The 14,320-nt window shown below is 39.3% G+C and overlaps 2 protein-coding genes and 1 non-coding gene across 19 annotated transcripts in view; 1 reads left to right on the top strand and 2 right to left on the bottom strand.

Moving 5' to 3' along the window:
* The window catches only part of MASTL (microtubule associated serine/threonine kinase like), a 54,658-nt gene that overhangs the window by 34,454 nt on the left and 5,884 nt on the right, over positions 1-14,320 (top strand). For 2 of the 5 annotated variants that reach the window (XM_078329642.1, XM_035252855.3), the window contains exons 10-12: positions 1,419-1,532; positions 2,233-2,334; positions 6,207-7,439. In XM_078329642.1, coding sequence (XP_078185768.1) covers positions 1,419-1,532; positions 2,233-2,334; positions 6,207-6,316 — 326 coding nt within the window. In that variant the 3' untranslated portion in view covers positions 6,317-7,439. Of the gene's footprint in view, positions 1-1,418; positions 1,533-2,232; positions 2,335-6,181; positions 7,440-14,320 lie in introns of those variants that run through there. The other 3 variants (XM_035252854.3, XM_002806949.6, XM_035252856.3) reach the window with 2 other exon arrangements.
* LOC118143560 (U2 spliceosomal RNA) lies at positions 9,483-9,678 on the bottom strand. Its single transcript, XR_004727746.3, has one exon. It is a non-coding gene; the product is annotated as a U2 spliceosomal RNA (small nuclear RNA).
* ACBD5 (acyl-CoA binding domain containing 5) overlaps positions 10,741-14,320 on the bottom strand; it is a 43,359-nt gene continuing 39,779 nt past the window's right edge. For all 13 annotated transcript variants that reach the window (XM_078329645.1, XM_009000084.5, XM_009000087.5 and 10 more), the window contains one exon: positions 10,741-13,267. In XM_078329645.1, coding sequence (XP_078185771.1) covers positions 13,255-13,267 — 13 coding nt within the window. In that variant the 3' untranslated portion in view covers positions 10,741-13,254. The remainder of the gene's footprint in view (positions 13,268-14,320) is intronic.

Genomic DNA, 14,320 nt, shown 5'->3' with positions numbered 1-14,320 from the left:
AAACATCTTTGTATATAAATGTTGCATCCAATTAAGATTTTATTTAGGAATCAGTTTTACCTATTTCTTAAGACAACTCCTTATTACTTCTTGAAACCATAGTTTAAGTGAATATTCTTTGTTAAACTGATTTATCCCTCTGTGTTCCTAAAAGGAATAAAGCCACATTAAAATACTCTGTAATTAAGGCTTTTCCTACCAGGATTTTCTCCAATTAGTATAAATGTTGCTGCCTTATCTCATACCTTGTGTGGGATACAGAATGATCATGTAAATGTTAACATTTCCTGATATGAACTTGAGTAGTAATCTGTCTATTTTAGAGAATAATTTTAGCTTAAATATACTCTCTTAGGTTGTGTTTTAGGACTGAGGATGTATAACATATCCAGAATGTCAGAAATTATTAATAAGTGAAAATGGGTTTATTTCTTTAGCCAGCTGTGGCAATTGATAATCTAAACTTCTTGGAAAATAAAGAGGAAAGCAATTATCATATGCCCAGGTGAAAGCAATGTGGGTTTTTGTACTTTATGAAGACAGAAGAAAGACTTAGGCAATGACTACCTTAAATGTGCATATATTAATGTTGTATGTAGTGACTATTTGGGGCTGGTGGTGTGGGCAGTAAAGGAATTGACCAAGACAGTTGTAGGTAAGGAAAGGCAAATTTATTAGAAGAAGTAAGAAATTACATTGCAAGGATGCAACAAGCAAGTCAGCAAGAGAGGAGCTGATTACAAGGAGACAAAGGCTTGCTGGAGATCTTATAGGATGGTACTTGTGCTGGAGAGGGCTACGTGCAGTACTAATAACCCCAAGGTTGCAGTGAGCTAACTCCCATTTTTCTTTTCTTTTCTTTCTCTTTTTTTTTTTGAGGTAGAGTCTTGCTCTGTCACCCAGGCTGGAGTGCAGTGGCATGATCTCAGCTCACTGCAACCTCTGCCTCCCAAGTTCAAGCAGTTCTCCTGCCTCAGTCTCCCCAGTAGCTGGGATTACAGGCATGTGCCACCATGTCTGGCTAACTTTTGGGTTTTTAGTAGAGACAGGGTTTCACCATGTTGGCTGGGCTGGTCTTGAACTCCTAGCCTCAGGTGATCGACCAACCTTAGCCTCCCAAAGTGCTGGGATTCCAAGTATAAGCCACCGTGCCCAGCCCTACCTTGCATTTTTCCATCAGTAAAGGGTCTGGTGATAGCTGGTCACAGGATGATTGTGAGTTATTTGTACATGAGGGCTGTGCATCCTGGACCATGAAGGAAGGCAGACTTATAGCTTATCTGCTTTTTCTTTTTGTTTCCCCTGGTCCCACCAACCTAACTCCTTTTCTCTAATTAGGACTCCACAATTAATATTTCTGTTCATTAAATATTTATAGAGAATGCTTGCAACTTTAGCTATTTCCTCTTCAATTACAGGTCCTGCAGTAGACTGGTGGGCACTTGGAGTTTGTTTGTTTGAATTTCTAACAGGAATTCCCCCTTTCAATGATGAAACACCACAACAAGTATTCCAGAATATTCTGAAAAGAGGTGATTGTTTTTCTCCTATTAAGATAGTCATTTACTGGCTGGGCAAGGTGGCTCACACCTATAATCCTAGCACTTTGGGAGGCCAAGGCAGGTGGATCACCTGAGGTCACAAGTTCGACACAAGCCTGGCCAAAATGGTGAAACACCATCTCTACTAAAAAAAAAAAAATAACAAAAAATTAGGCTGGCATGGTGGCAGGCGCCTGTAATCCCCAGCTACTCGGGAAGCTGAGGCAGGAGAATCACTTGAACCTGGGAGGTGGAGGTTGCAATGAGTTGAGATTACGCCATTGTACTCCAGACTGGGCAACAAGAGTGAAACTCCATATCAAATATATATGTCATTATATATGTGACTATATACTATATATACTTATATATAATGGCTATATATGTAGTCATTATATATAATGACTATATAGTATTTTATGTATATGTAATTAGGTAATGTAACCAAATAACATATATAATGACTATAGGTATATAAGACATTATATATAAATAACTATATATATGACTATATGTATATAGTCATTATATATGAGTGACTATATGACTATTTGTATAGTCATTATATATGTGTTATTTGGTTACATTATCTAATCCATTGGGATAATTTATATATACATAGTCATTTATCTGTGAGTATTATTATTTTGAGCAGTGATAAACAAGTTTATTTGGATATTTGTAATTTTAGATATCCCTTGGCCAGAAGGTGAAGAAAAGTTATCTGATAATGCTCAAAGTGCAGTAGAAATACTTTTAACCATTGATGATACAAAGAGAGCTGGAATGAAAGGTACAGTTTTGTGTTAATATACTATTTTACCATTGATTTGTTCCAGATGATGAATATTTACAAAAATATTAAGTTCCAATATAATACTACAGATAAGCTGACTGCTAAATTGGTACAAAGATAATTTAATTTATTTCTTCCCTCTAGGTATGCACTGATATATTGGTCCTTATTCTCCACGAAAATTCAATGTATCACATGGTAGAAAAGGTGTAAAAAAAATTTAGTGTGGTCAAATTACAATACTGTATTCATGCATTAAATTTTACTAATCAGTGGGTGTGGTAGCTCATGCCTATAGTCCTAGCACTGTGGGAAGCTGAAGCTGGCAATTGTTTGAGCTCAAGGTTTGTCACCAGTCTGGGCAACATGGTGAAAGTCTGTCTTTAAAAAAATTAGCCAGGCATGGCAGTGCGCACTTGTAGCTCCAGCTACTTGGTGGGCTTAGGCGGGAAGATTGCTTGAGCGCAGAGGTCGAGGCTACAGTGAGCCATGTTTGTGCCACTGTATTCCAGCCTGGGCAACAAAGTGAGACTCTGTCTCAAAAAAAAAAAGTATTAATCTTAAGCAAGTTTCTAAAAAAAAAGTATTAATCTCAAGCAAGTTTCTAAAAAAGTATTATTCTCAAGCAAGTTTCTGAAAATTGCTTAGAAAACAAATTGTTTCTAAACAATTTGTACATATATTATTATTGCTATTTATTTATTTAGAGACAGGGTCTCAGTATGTTGCTCAGGCTGGTCTTAAAATCCTGGGCTCAAAGGATCCTCCCATGTCAGCCTCCCAGAATGATGGGATTACAGGCATGAGCTACCCACACCTGTCCTAAAACAATCTTATCTTCTTAGTGTCTGGGGGTTTTTCGTTTTTTTATTTTCTTTTTTTTTGAGAAGCAGTCTTGCATCATCATCAGGCTGGAATGCAGTAGTGTGACCTCAACTCACTGCAACCTCCACTTCCCAGCCCAGGTTCAAGCAATTCACCTGCCTCAGCTTCCCAAGTAGCTAGGACTACAGGTGCACACCACTATACCTGGCTAATTTTTTGTATTTTAGTAGAGACAGGGTTTATCACATTTGGCCAGGCTGGTCTTGATCTCTTGACCTTGTGATCCAGCCACCTCAGCCTCCCAAAGTGCTGAGATTACAGGCATGAGCCACCACTCCTAGCCCATGTCTTGGGTTTTTCAAAGCCTGGTAAAGTTAAGGAAGTAACAGGAATTTTTTTTAATGAAACCCTCTGTTCTGTAATTTTTTTTAACAAATGTATTTTCCCTAATCTTACTAGACAGATGTTCTGTAATTTCTTATTGCTTCATTTTTGATACTATTATTTATTGATAATTATACCAGTTCCCAGCTTGGCTTAAGACAAACTTGGTATATTATAAACCACTCAATAATTTTCACAGTGCAGGAGTATATTAAACCTTAATTTGGAAACTAACGAATCTCAGTAGCAGCTGCCCTAAAATCCTTTTTGTAACAAGGTATGGTACTATAGAGACAAGTACTATGTCCCAAAATGCATTTCCATGTCAAGTAGGGTGTATTCAGGAAAAGGAGCTTCAGAAATATGTCATTTGCATCAGCTTCTAGGTGTTCCCTATAATAAGATCAACAGTTTGTTTTTTTGGTTTGGGTTTTTTTTTTTTGAGACATGTTCTGGCTCTGTCGCCCAGGCTGGAATGCAGTGATACCATCTTGGCTCATTGCAACCTTCTGGGCTCAAGCGATTTTCTCACCTCAGCCTCCCAAGTAGTTGGTACTATAGGTGTACACTACCACACCCGGCTAATTTTTGTATTTTTAGTAGAGATGGGGTTTCACCGTGTTGCCCAGGCTGGTCTCAAACACCTGGGCTCAAGCCATCTGCCCGCCTTGGCCTCCCAAAGTGCTGGGATTACAGGCATGAGCCACCACACCTGGCCCAGTTTGTTTACTCACTGATTTAACTAATCCTATAGAATGCCTTCTAGGAGCTAGGTGATATTGCTTTAGGCACTGGGAATACCCTAGGGATGAACTAGACTTAGATCTCTGTCCTCGTGAAAGCTTGCATTCTAGTAGAGAGACAGTGAACAGTTACAGGCACAATATAATGTCATGTAATGGTAAATGCTAGGAAGAAAAATAAAGTAGGGTGAGAGGACACGAAGTGATGGCAGGAGACTTCTTTTTAGACAGTGTGGTCAGGAAGACCTCTATGAAGAGGGGGATTTGAGCAGAAACCTGTGAAAAGTGAGGGAGCAGACATTTGGAAACTCAGTTCCAGCTTTTTCAAGACACTTCAGACTTAGATTATGCTACTTGAAACACATAAACACCCACACATTTCAACTTCTGGTGGCATACATTGGATTTGAATAGATTGAGTCCTTGTAGTATTATTTCAGAATAGATATGAGTGTCCAAAAGCAACATATTGGTCAGATTGCTATTATAAAAAGCACTATCACTCATAAGAAGGATTTATTATTATTATTATTTTAGTTTTAGACAGAATCTTGTTCTGTCACCCAGGCTGGAATGTAGTGGCATGATCTCAGCTCATTGTAGCCTCTGCCTCCCAGGTTCAAGTGATTCTCCTGCATCAGCCTTTTAAGTAGCTGGGACTACAGGCACACCCTACCACGCCTGACTAATTTTTGTATTTTTAGTAGAGATAGGGTTTCACTGTGTTGGCCAGGCTGGTCTCGAACTCTTAACCTCAAACGATCTGCCCACCTCAGCCTCCCAAAGTGCTGGGATTACAGGCATGAGTCACCCACCACACCTGGCCCAAAAGAGCATATTTTCATTTTACTAGGTACAAGGAAATAGGAACAATGACAGGTAATGAAATGACAGTAAAGAGGTGAGCAAGGCTTGAGATCTTGTAACCAGAGCAGCTTTGTGATATAGAGCTTCCAGTGTAGCCATCTGCTAGAAGTCAGTATGTTGTAGAGATGCAAGTCAGTGAAATCAAGAACGTAAAGAACCATGAAGAGAACATGTTAGAAATGTCATCAGTGTATATCTTGAAATCACTGTGAAGAATGAAGATGGAGTGCAAGGGAGAAATGTAGAGGAGGGTGAACTTCATGCTAAGGCTGTCTAGGGCAATAGATAGTGCTAAGGAGTGTGTTGATATAAACAGGTGGCAAGGCCTTAGGGTAAGAATTGGAGCATTCATCATGGAAGACCAGTGGCATGGAAGGTTTGTTTATTAAGGAGTAGAAAGTAGGCCACACTGTCTTCTCTGGAGTCAGGAATTCTGTAAGAAGATCCAGGCAGGGCAGGCACGGTGGCTTATGCCTGTAATCCCAGCACTTTGGGAGGCTGAGGCAGACAGATGACTTGAGGTTGGGAGTTTGACACCAGCCTAGCCAACATGGTGAAACCCATCTCTACTAAAAATACAAAAATCAGCTGGGTGTGGTGGCAGGCACCTGTAATCCCAGCTACTTGGGAGGCTGAGGCAGGAGAATCCCTTGAATCTGGGAGGCGGAGGTTGCAGTGAGCCAAAATTGTGCCCCTGCACTCCAGCCTGGGCAATGGAGCAAGACTCTATCTCCAAAAAAAAAAAAGTGAGAAAGATAGGCTTCTAAGTTAAGGCAGATCATTCATTTTCTTATTAAACAAATACAAACCAGGCACCTGTCATATGCCAAGTGCTATTCAAAATGGTCTATGTGAAGTATGTGGCCTAATAGAGAGACAGACATTAAACAAACATCTGCTAAACTGGCATAATAAGGTAAGGTAAATTATATGTGAGACATTCTTTTCTTACCATAATTACTGTAAAGCAGTACTTACTTAGGTAATGATATCAGTGTTCTGTTTTGTTTTATATTTTTCCTAAGAGCTAAAATGTCATCCTCTCTTCAGTGACGTGGACTGGGAAAATCTGCAGCATCAAACTATGCCTTTCATTCCCCAGCCAGATGACGAAACAGATACCTCCTATTTTGAAGCCAGGAATAATGCTCAGCACCTGACTGTATCTGGATTTAGTCTGTAGCACAAAAATTTTCCCTGTAGTCTAGCCTTGTGTTATAGAATAAGCTTGCATAATTATATACTCATTAATAGTAGATTGATCTAAGGGGGAAGAGATTATGTTACCTGCTTCAATGCGCTTTTCATTTACATTACAGCTTTCACAACATTAAAGGGCTTAAAGGAATATAGTCAGTAATTTATCTTAATCTCAAAACTATATATAAATCTTCAAAGCTTTTCTCATCTATTTATTTGTTTATTGCACTTTATGAAAACTGAAGCATCAATAAAATTAGAAGACACTATTGAAAGGAAGCCACTAGCTTCATTTTCTTTCTCCTCTGATTTCATTTCACTGTTCAGTTTAGTATTAAAATAACAAAATAATCATAGTTTCAGTTGAATGTAATTTATTTGCACATGATTAACTGCAAAAGCTGTGTTCTCAAGGGCAATCATTTAAGGCCATACTTGTGACCTAAGAAATGCAGCTGGAAAATTCCTTCACTTAGTTACTGCTTTGGGGAACAAGGAATAATCAAAAAGACGAAGGCTTTTGCTTACTTTACTAATGATACAGTTTTGCCGCCTTGATTTCTATTGGTCCTTGCTCCACAATATGTATTTATTTAAAATAATATTGGAGGCTGGGCATTGTGGCTCACGCCTGTAATCCCAGCACTTTGGGAGGCTGAGGCAGGCTAATCGCTTGAGACCAGGAGTTTGAAACCAGCCTGGCTAACATGGCAAAACCCTGTCTTTACTAAAACTACAAAAGTTAGTCAGGTATGGTGATGTACGCCTGTAGTGCCAGCTACTCAGGAGGCTGAGGCACAAGAATCACTTGAACCCAGGAGGCGGAGGTTGCAGTGAGCTGAGATCACACCACTGCACTCCAGCCTGGGCAACAGAATGAGACTTGGTCTCAAAATAAAACAGTACTGGAACGATTAGGTGTAATATAATGTAGCACTTTGAATAGCTTGTTCAATTTTAATAGAAAATGTGATGCTTTATATCTTATTGTCATTTATTTAAAACATGCAACATTATCAGAAACAGATTGATCCTTAACAAAAAATAATTGTGTTTTTCTTAATAAATATAACTATCACAAGTATATTAATCTGTCAACATCATTCCTTTTAACAAAGCGAGACCCCTCTCTAGGGGGAAAGAAAAAAACTTGTTCCTTTTGCACATTGGGTTTAGTGTTTATAGTTTCCATTACCATCCCAATAAAGAGCCCTGTTAAATGCAGTTGACAAAATGTACAAATTAAAACAGTTACAGTGAAAGATACACCATTATAATTAGTGCTATATAACTGAATCCATGGGTTAATGGTTTTACTGATCTTGGTTTAGTAATAACAACTTAGATTTAATGGTCACTTCTAACAAAATGTTCAAAATACAGCCATTAAAAACTTCATTTAATGTGAATTACATCTTTCCCTTTAATTTGGAAAAAGAATAGAACTATCAATTATCCTTTCACGGTAATTGCTAGTAATAGAAAGAAAAAAGTTTTGGAATCAAACACAAATTGTTGAAATTGTTGCTCTGTCACAGAGAGTAGGTTAAACTGAGCTATTGATGACTCACTGTATGTTCAGGATTAATAGTGATTCCTTTGGATAGTTGAAATCAACAGAGTAGATTAAGGAACAAGCCAATTTAGTGGCTACCCAGGATATTAACCTTAAAAGGGACTTGAAACATTACTGAAAAATTGCGGAAATGTTCTGTGAGCCTATTTCCAATGCAGAAGACAATGGCCTTCAGTGGAAAGTTACAAATACTGTTTACTATTAAGAGACCTCGCATGTGCAGCTATAGTCACCTGAAATTCAGCCACCAATCCATCTGGATTCGAGACCTATTTTAGAGGTAGAAGCAACAGGACTTTACTGATATATGGGATGAGGCAGGTGAGAGAAAGGAGGAGTTAAGTTGACACCTAACTTCTGGCTTGAACAGGTGGGTCGATTGTGGTGCTACATCCTGAACTGGAATGAGGGACAGAATGGGTAAACATACTAAGTTTGAGATATTTGTTAGACACACAAAGAATTCAAGAAACAGTTAGATACCTCCAAATAAAAAATGGTATGTCTGCAGATTCTTTTTTTTTTTTTTTGAGATGGTGTTTTGCTCTTGTTGCCCAGACTGGAGTGCAGTGGTGCCATCTCGGCTCACCGCAACTTCTGCCTCCTGGGTTCAAGCAATTCTCCTGTCTCAGCCTCCAATGTAGCTGGGAGTACAGGCATGCACTAGCATGCCCGGCTAATTTTGTATTTTTAGTAGAGATGGGGTTTCTCCATGTTGGTCAGGCTGGTCTCGAACTCTGACCTCAGGTCATCCACCTGCCTTGGCCTCCCAAAGTGCTGGGATTACAGGTGTGAGCCACTGTACCTGGCCTGCAAATTCTTTTATACTCTTCCTTCAATAGGTGAATGAATAAACCGTGGCACATCTATACAATAGGATATTATTCAGCACTAAAAAGAAATGAACTACCATGAAAAGACATAGATGAACCTTAAGTGCATATTACTAACTGGAGGAAGCCAGTCTGACAAGGTGACACACTGTATGATTCCAAATATATGCCACTATAGAAAGGTACAACTATAGAGACAGTAAAAAATCTGTGGTTGCCAGAAATTAGCAGGGAAGGATGAATAGGTAGCATACAGAGGATTGTTTAGGGCAGCGAAACTACTCTGTATGATATAATGATGGATACGTATTTTAAATTTAAATATGTATCCAAACAAATTTAAAATATATATCCACCATAGAATGTACACTAAGAATGAGGCCCATGGTAATGATACATCCAGGTTGGTTCATCAGATGTAACAAATGTACCACTCCACCAGATGCTGATGGTGGAAGAGGTTGTGCAGGTGGGGCCAGGGCAGAGGAGGGTGGGATATGGGAACTCTGTACTTTCCACTTGATTTTGTTGTAAACCTAAAACAATTCTAAAAAAATAAAGTCCATAGCCAGATGCAGTGGCTTATGCCTGTAATCCCAACACTTTGGGAGGCAAAGGTGGGTGGATCACCTGAGGTCAGGAGTTTGAGACCCAGACTGGCCAAGATGGAGAATCCTCATCACTACCAACATTACAAAAAATTAGCTGGGCATGGTGGCAGGCACCTGTAATCTCAGTTACTTGGAAGGCTGAGGCACGAGAATTGCTTGAACCTAGGAGGTGGAGGTTGCAGTGAGCTGAGATCACGCTGCTGCACTCCAGCCTGGGCAACAGAGCAAGACTCAAAAAAAAGATATTATACTGATAAGAAATCATACTACACTTGATCTTAGCCAAAAGACTGAGAAGTGATTAAATAATTTTGTAGGCAAAAATATAACTATGAGAGCCAGTTCTAGCCAGAGACGTGAAGAGTCTCCTGTGTGGGACTTTCAAAAAAGTTACTGTTTCCTAATCAGATGGAAAAATACAACCCGGAATTGCCTTCTGCGTTTCACTCTGTGCCCGCCTATTACACAGACATTAGATCTAGATGTACTTCTGTATCTTGCAAGCATGAAGACAAAAGCTACACACTAAAGATGGGAGAAAGAAAGACAGGAGGAGCCTGTCTACCTAATGGTGTTGTGGAAGCACCTTCCTGGCCCCTGTCTTCTACCTCCACATTTATATCAAAGGAAAAGACCCAGTCACTTGGCAGTTGGGTTTCTATTATATGCAGCAGAATACTGATACCTTAAATGATACAAGTAGTTAACATCACTTTTACCAGTTTCTGTAGAAGTTACAAGTCATAGATGGGTATTAAAAACATGAAACCCTCTCACAATTTTCCACATAAGGCCAGACATGTGTATTTAAGATGGTTGATTAGGGCTGGTGGTGATGGCTCACGTCTGTAATCGCAGCACTTTGGGAGGCAGAGGTGGGTGGATCACCTGAGGTCAGGAGTTTGAGATCAGCCTGGCCAACATGTCGAAACCCCGTCTCTACGAAAAACACAAAAAATTAGCTGGGTGTGCTGTCAGGCGCCTGTAATCCTGAGGCAGGAGAATCACTGGAACCTGAGAAGCAGAGTTTGCAGGAAGCTGAGATCGTACTACTGCACTTCAGCCTAGGCGACAGAGCGAGACTGTCTCAAATAATAAGATGGTTGATGAGGGTTCACTGTGTGGCTGTGGGTAGCCAGTTACTTGGGATAATAACTGAAACCAAGAATTTGACTGGATTGCTAGTATTCTCAACAAGATGACCAAATAAATTAAATTTCATCCCAGTTTCTGAATTTTATCAAATTATATGGAATAGCTTGGCTTTGAGAGTCACAATTACTTTATGTGTGACCACTACTTATTCTCATTGAATTCTTACCTAATCAATGTGCTAACAGTAACAAGTAATAAAAGCCATATCATTTCTCATTAACCTTTTATTTTTAACTTAGTTTTACAATAAACAGAAAAGAAGTTGATCATTAAAAAAATACCATAGCTGTCCAGTTTAAATGAGGTTCTTATTAAACAAAGCAGGAACACTATATCCTATAATTACATCTTTACTTTTATATACAAGAACTGTGTGCAAAGTGCTTTTCAAACTATAAAATAAGACTTTGGAACAGGATACAAATGGTTATCCCTAGGAGTTAGTTATCCCCGACTGCTTGTAATGATTCACAACTGCTTATACTCCTAATTTGCATTTTATTTATTTATATACTAAGAGAAAAACCACTTTTTTTCTGATACCAAATTGATATCTAATTTTTAAAAATAATATTTGAGGCCAGGCATGGTGGCTCATGCTTGTAATCCCAGCACTTTGGGAGGCCAAGGCGGTGGATCACCTGAGGTCAGGGGTTCGAGACCAGCCTGACCAACATGGAGAAACTCCATCTCTACTAAAAATACAACATTAGCCTAATGTGGTGGTGCATGCCTGTAATCCCAGTTACTCGGGAGGCTGAGGCAGGAGAATCACTTGAAACTGGGAGGTGGAGGTTGGGGTGAGCCAAGATTGCACCACTGCACTCCAGCCTGGGCAACAACAGCAAAACTCCGTCTCAAAAAAAAAAGTAAATAATTTCTGATCCACAGGTCTAAACGTTATTTTTACATATAAATTCAGTTGCTTGCTTCATTTTTTTTCACAAATAAATAGGGAACAATTTTTTAAAAGCAAATAGTAGTAGATCCCTTTAGACAGACATTTTAATCAGTATAGGATTAAAGAATAAAAACATAAAGTTACTTGAAAGAAAAAAAAGAGTTTGGGAAAAGTAAATTGTATTCTTATACTTTTCAGGCAAACAACCACCCTGTATACTAAAGACAGATTAATTCTTTCTCTCTTATTTAAAACACTCAGAACACATGATGCTAAACCCAACATCATACATCTTGAGAATGCTTAAAAAGTATTTGCCACAGGCTGGTCACAGTGGCTCACGCCTATAATCCCAGCACTTTGGGAGGCCGAGGAAGGCGATCACCTGATGTCAGGAGTTAAATACCAGCCTGACCAACATGGAGAAACCCCATCTCTACTAAAAATACAAATTTAGCCAGGCGTGGTGGTGCATGCCTGTAATCCCAGCTACTTGGAAGGCTGAGGCAGGAGAATCGCTGGAACCTGGGAGGTGGAGGTTGCTGTGAGCTGAGATCATGCCACTGCACTCCAGCCTAGGCAACAAGACCAAAACTCTATCTCAAAAAAAAAAAAATTATTTGCTACAAAGACTGAATCAAAGAAATCTTCAAAGCACAAGGTACATCTAAGTGAGCAGGAAGTTTTGGAAGGCATACAGGAAAAGCCTTCAAAGATCTAAATTACAGTCTTCTTTTTGGTCTAGATGAGAGAGGTGGGGAAGAAGGACTTAAGTTTCTGTTAGCTGGGCATGCCTTATTCCTATGGAAGCATTTGGCCTCTTAGCTTGCAAATCCCTCCAATGCCCCTGTGAAGTAGGTGTATCTAAAATAGTATACCCCGAAGGAAAAACTCAGGCACTAAGAGGTTAAGAGTCCAGTCTGTATAGTTTACCAGTTGCAGAAAAGTGATTTTCATGTGTTTCCTTTTTGACTGCTGTAAAAACAGTATAAATAAGTTTTCATTTTATATTTCAAAGCACCCTATGAAGCAGACACTAGGTATCCTTAAAGAAAAATGATTACAAAGGAATAAATGTATATGGTTGAATAAAAATCTTACTAATCATCTATAGGCTCAGAATACACTTTTAAACCTACATGAAGCTCCTTCTTCATCATTTCAATCAGCGGGTTATGTCTAGTCTACAAATCATTTATAAAAACTAAGCCTGGTACATAGGACTCCACTTTTTAATAATGATGCCTGAACACCAAACTCAAGAGTTGTGAACGCCCAGGGAAGATTATGGGCAGCCCACGAAGTGAATATAACAATTCTTCCTGTGGTTTTCTATTACGTGGCATGGCAACTCAGTGACTAAGAAATAAAGTCAATTACATCTCATTTGAAATTCACTCCTGGTTTGCATTCTTTCTTGCATTTAATTTAGAAAACTAAAAATACTCATTTATAAATCTGATCTCATTATCACACTGGTACCTTTGAAAGCAGCTTATATTACTCTATGGAAGATAATCAGGTAAACATGTTACCAAATGATATTAATGTCCTTCAAGTTCAAGGACAGGGTGAACTTATGTATGCTATTTATAACCTAATAGAGATTGATTATTCAAGTATCAGCAATATTAGTCCTTAAAATGTTATCATTTGTGTAGTGCAAAAATATGTATGTGTATATATGTACACAAACCAAACTACTAGACAACAAAAAGCAATGTAATCATCACAAACTGAGATTTTCTTGTGAACACCACAATCCAGCTCATTCTGAGGTCATCCAGTTCCAGTAGTCTTCTTGAGGAAAATACCATTTTCCTCAGTTCAGTTTTCTTTAAAAAGAAAATAAAAACCATTTTCCTGTGAGTATAAATGCAAATAATTCTCTGGATGGTAACATAATAATAACGTAAACATAATAACATTCAAATTTAAAATAAAACCATAAAATTACCAATAGTCTTTATAAAACTACATATGATTTACAGTCTGATAGGAAAGATCCAATTACAAGTGCTTAAATTACCAAACAGTTTAAAAACACTTATTTATTTATTTATTGAGTCAAAGTCTTACTCTGTCGCCCAGGATAGAGTATAATGGCACCATCTCGGCTCACTGCAACCTCCACCTCCCAGGTTCAAGTGATTCTCCTGCCTCAGCCTCTTGAGTAGCTGGCATTACAGGCACGTGCTACTACACTCGGCTAATTTTTGTATTTTTAGTAGAGACAAGGTTTTGCCATGTTGGCCAGACTGGTCGTGAACTCCTGACCTCAGGTGATCCACCCACCTCAGCCCCCAAAAGTGCTGAGATTACAGGTGCGAGCCACCACGCCCAGCCATCCCGGCCAATTTTTTTATTTTATTTTTATTTTTCAGATGGAGTCTCACTCTGTTGCCCAGGCTAGAGTGCAGTGGCGTGATCTCGGCTCACTGCAACCTCCGCCTCCCAGGTTCAAGCAATTCTCTTACCTCAGCCTTTCGAGTAACTTGGGATTACAGACATGCGCCACCACGCCCAGCTAATTTTTTTTTTTTCCGCATTTTTAGTAAAGACAGGGTTTCACCACATTGGCCAGGCTGGTCTTGAACTCCTGACCTCAGGCAATCCACCCGCCTGAGACTCCCAAAGTGCTGGGATTACAGGCGTGAGCCACTGTGCCCGACCCCAGTTTTTGTATTTGTTTTTTTTTTTGAGGCGGAGTTTCACTCTTGTTACCCAGGCTGGAGTGCAATGGTGCGATCTCGGCTCACCGCAACCTCCGTCTCCTGGGTTCAGGCAATTCTCCTGCCTCAGCCTCCTGAGCAGCTGGGATTACAGGCACGCGCCACCGTGCCCAGCTAATTTTTTGTATTTTTAGTGGAGACGGGGTTTCACCATGT

Source organism: Callithrix jacchus, chromosome 7 (assembly GCF_049354715.1).
Source record: "Callithrix jacchus isolate 240 chromosome 7, calJac240_pri, whole genome shotgun sequence".
Taxonomy (NCBI): domain Eukaryota; kingdom Metazoa; phylum Chordata; class Mammalia; order Primates; family Cebidae; genus Callithrix; species Callithrix jacchus.
The sequence above is the reverse complement of the archived record's forward strand: the minus strand, read 5'-3'. Positions and strand labels throughout refer to the sequence as shown.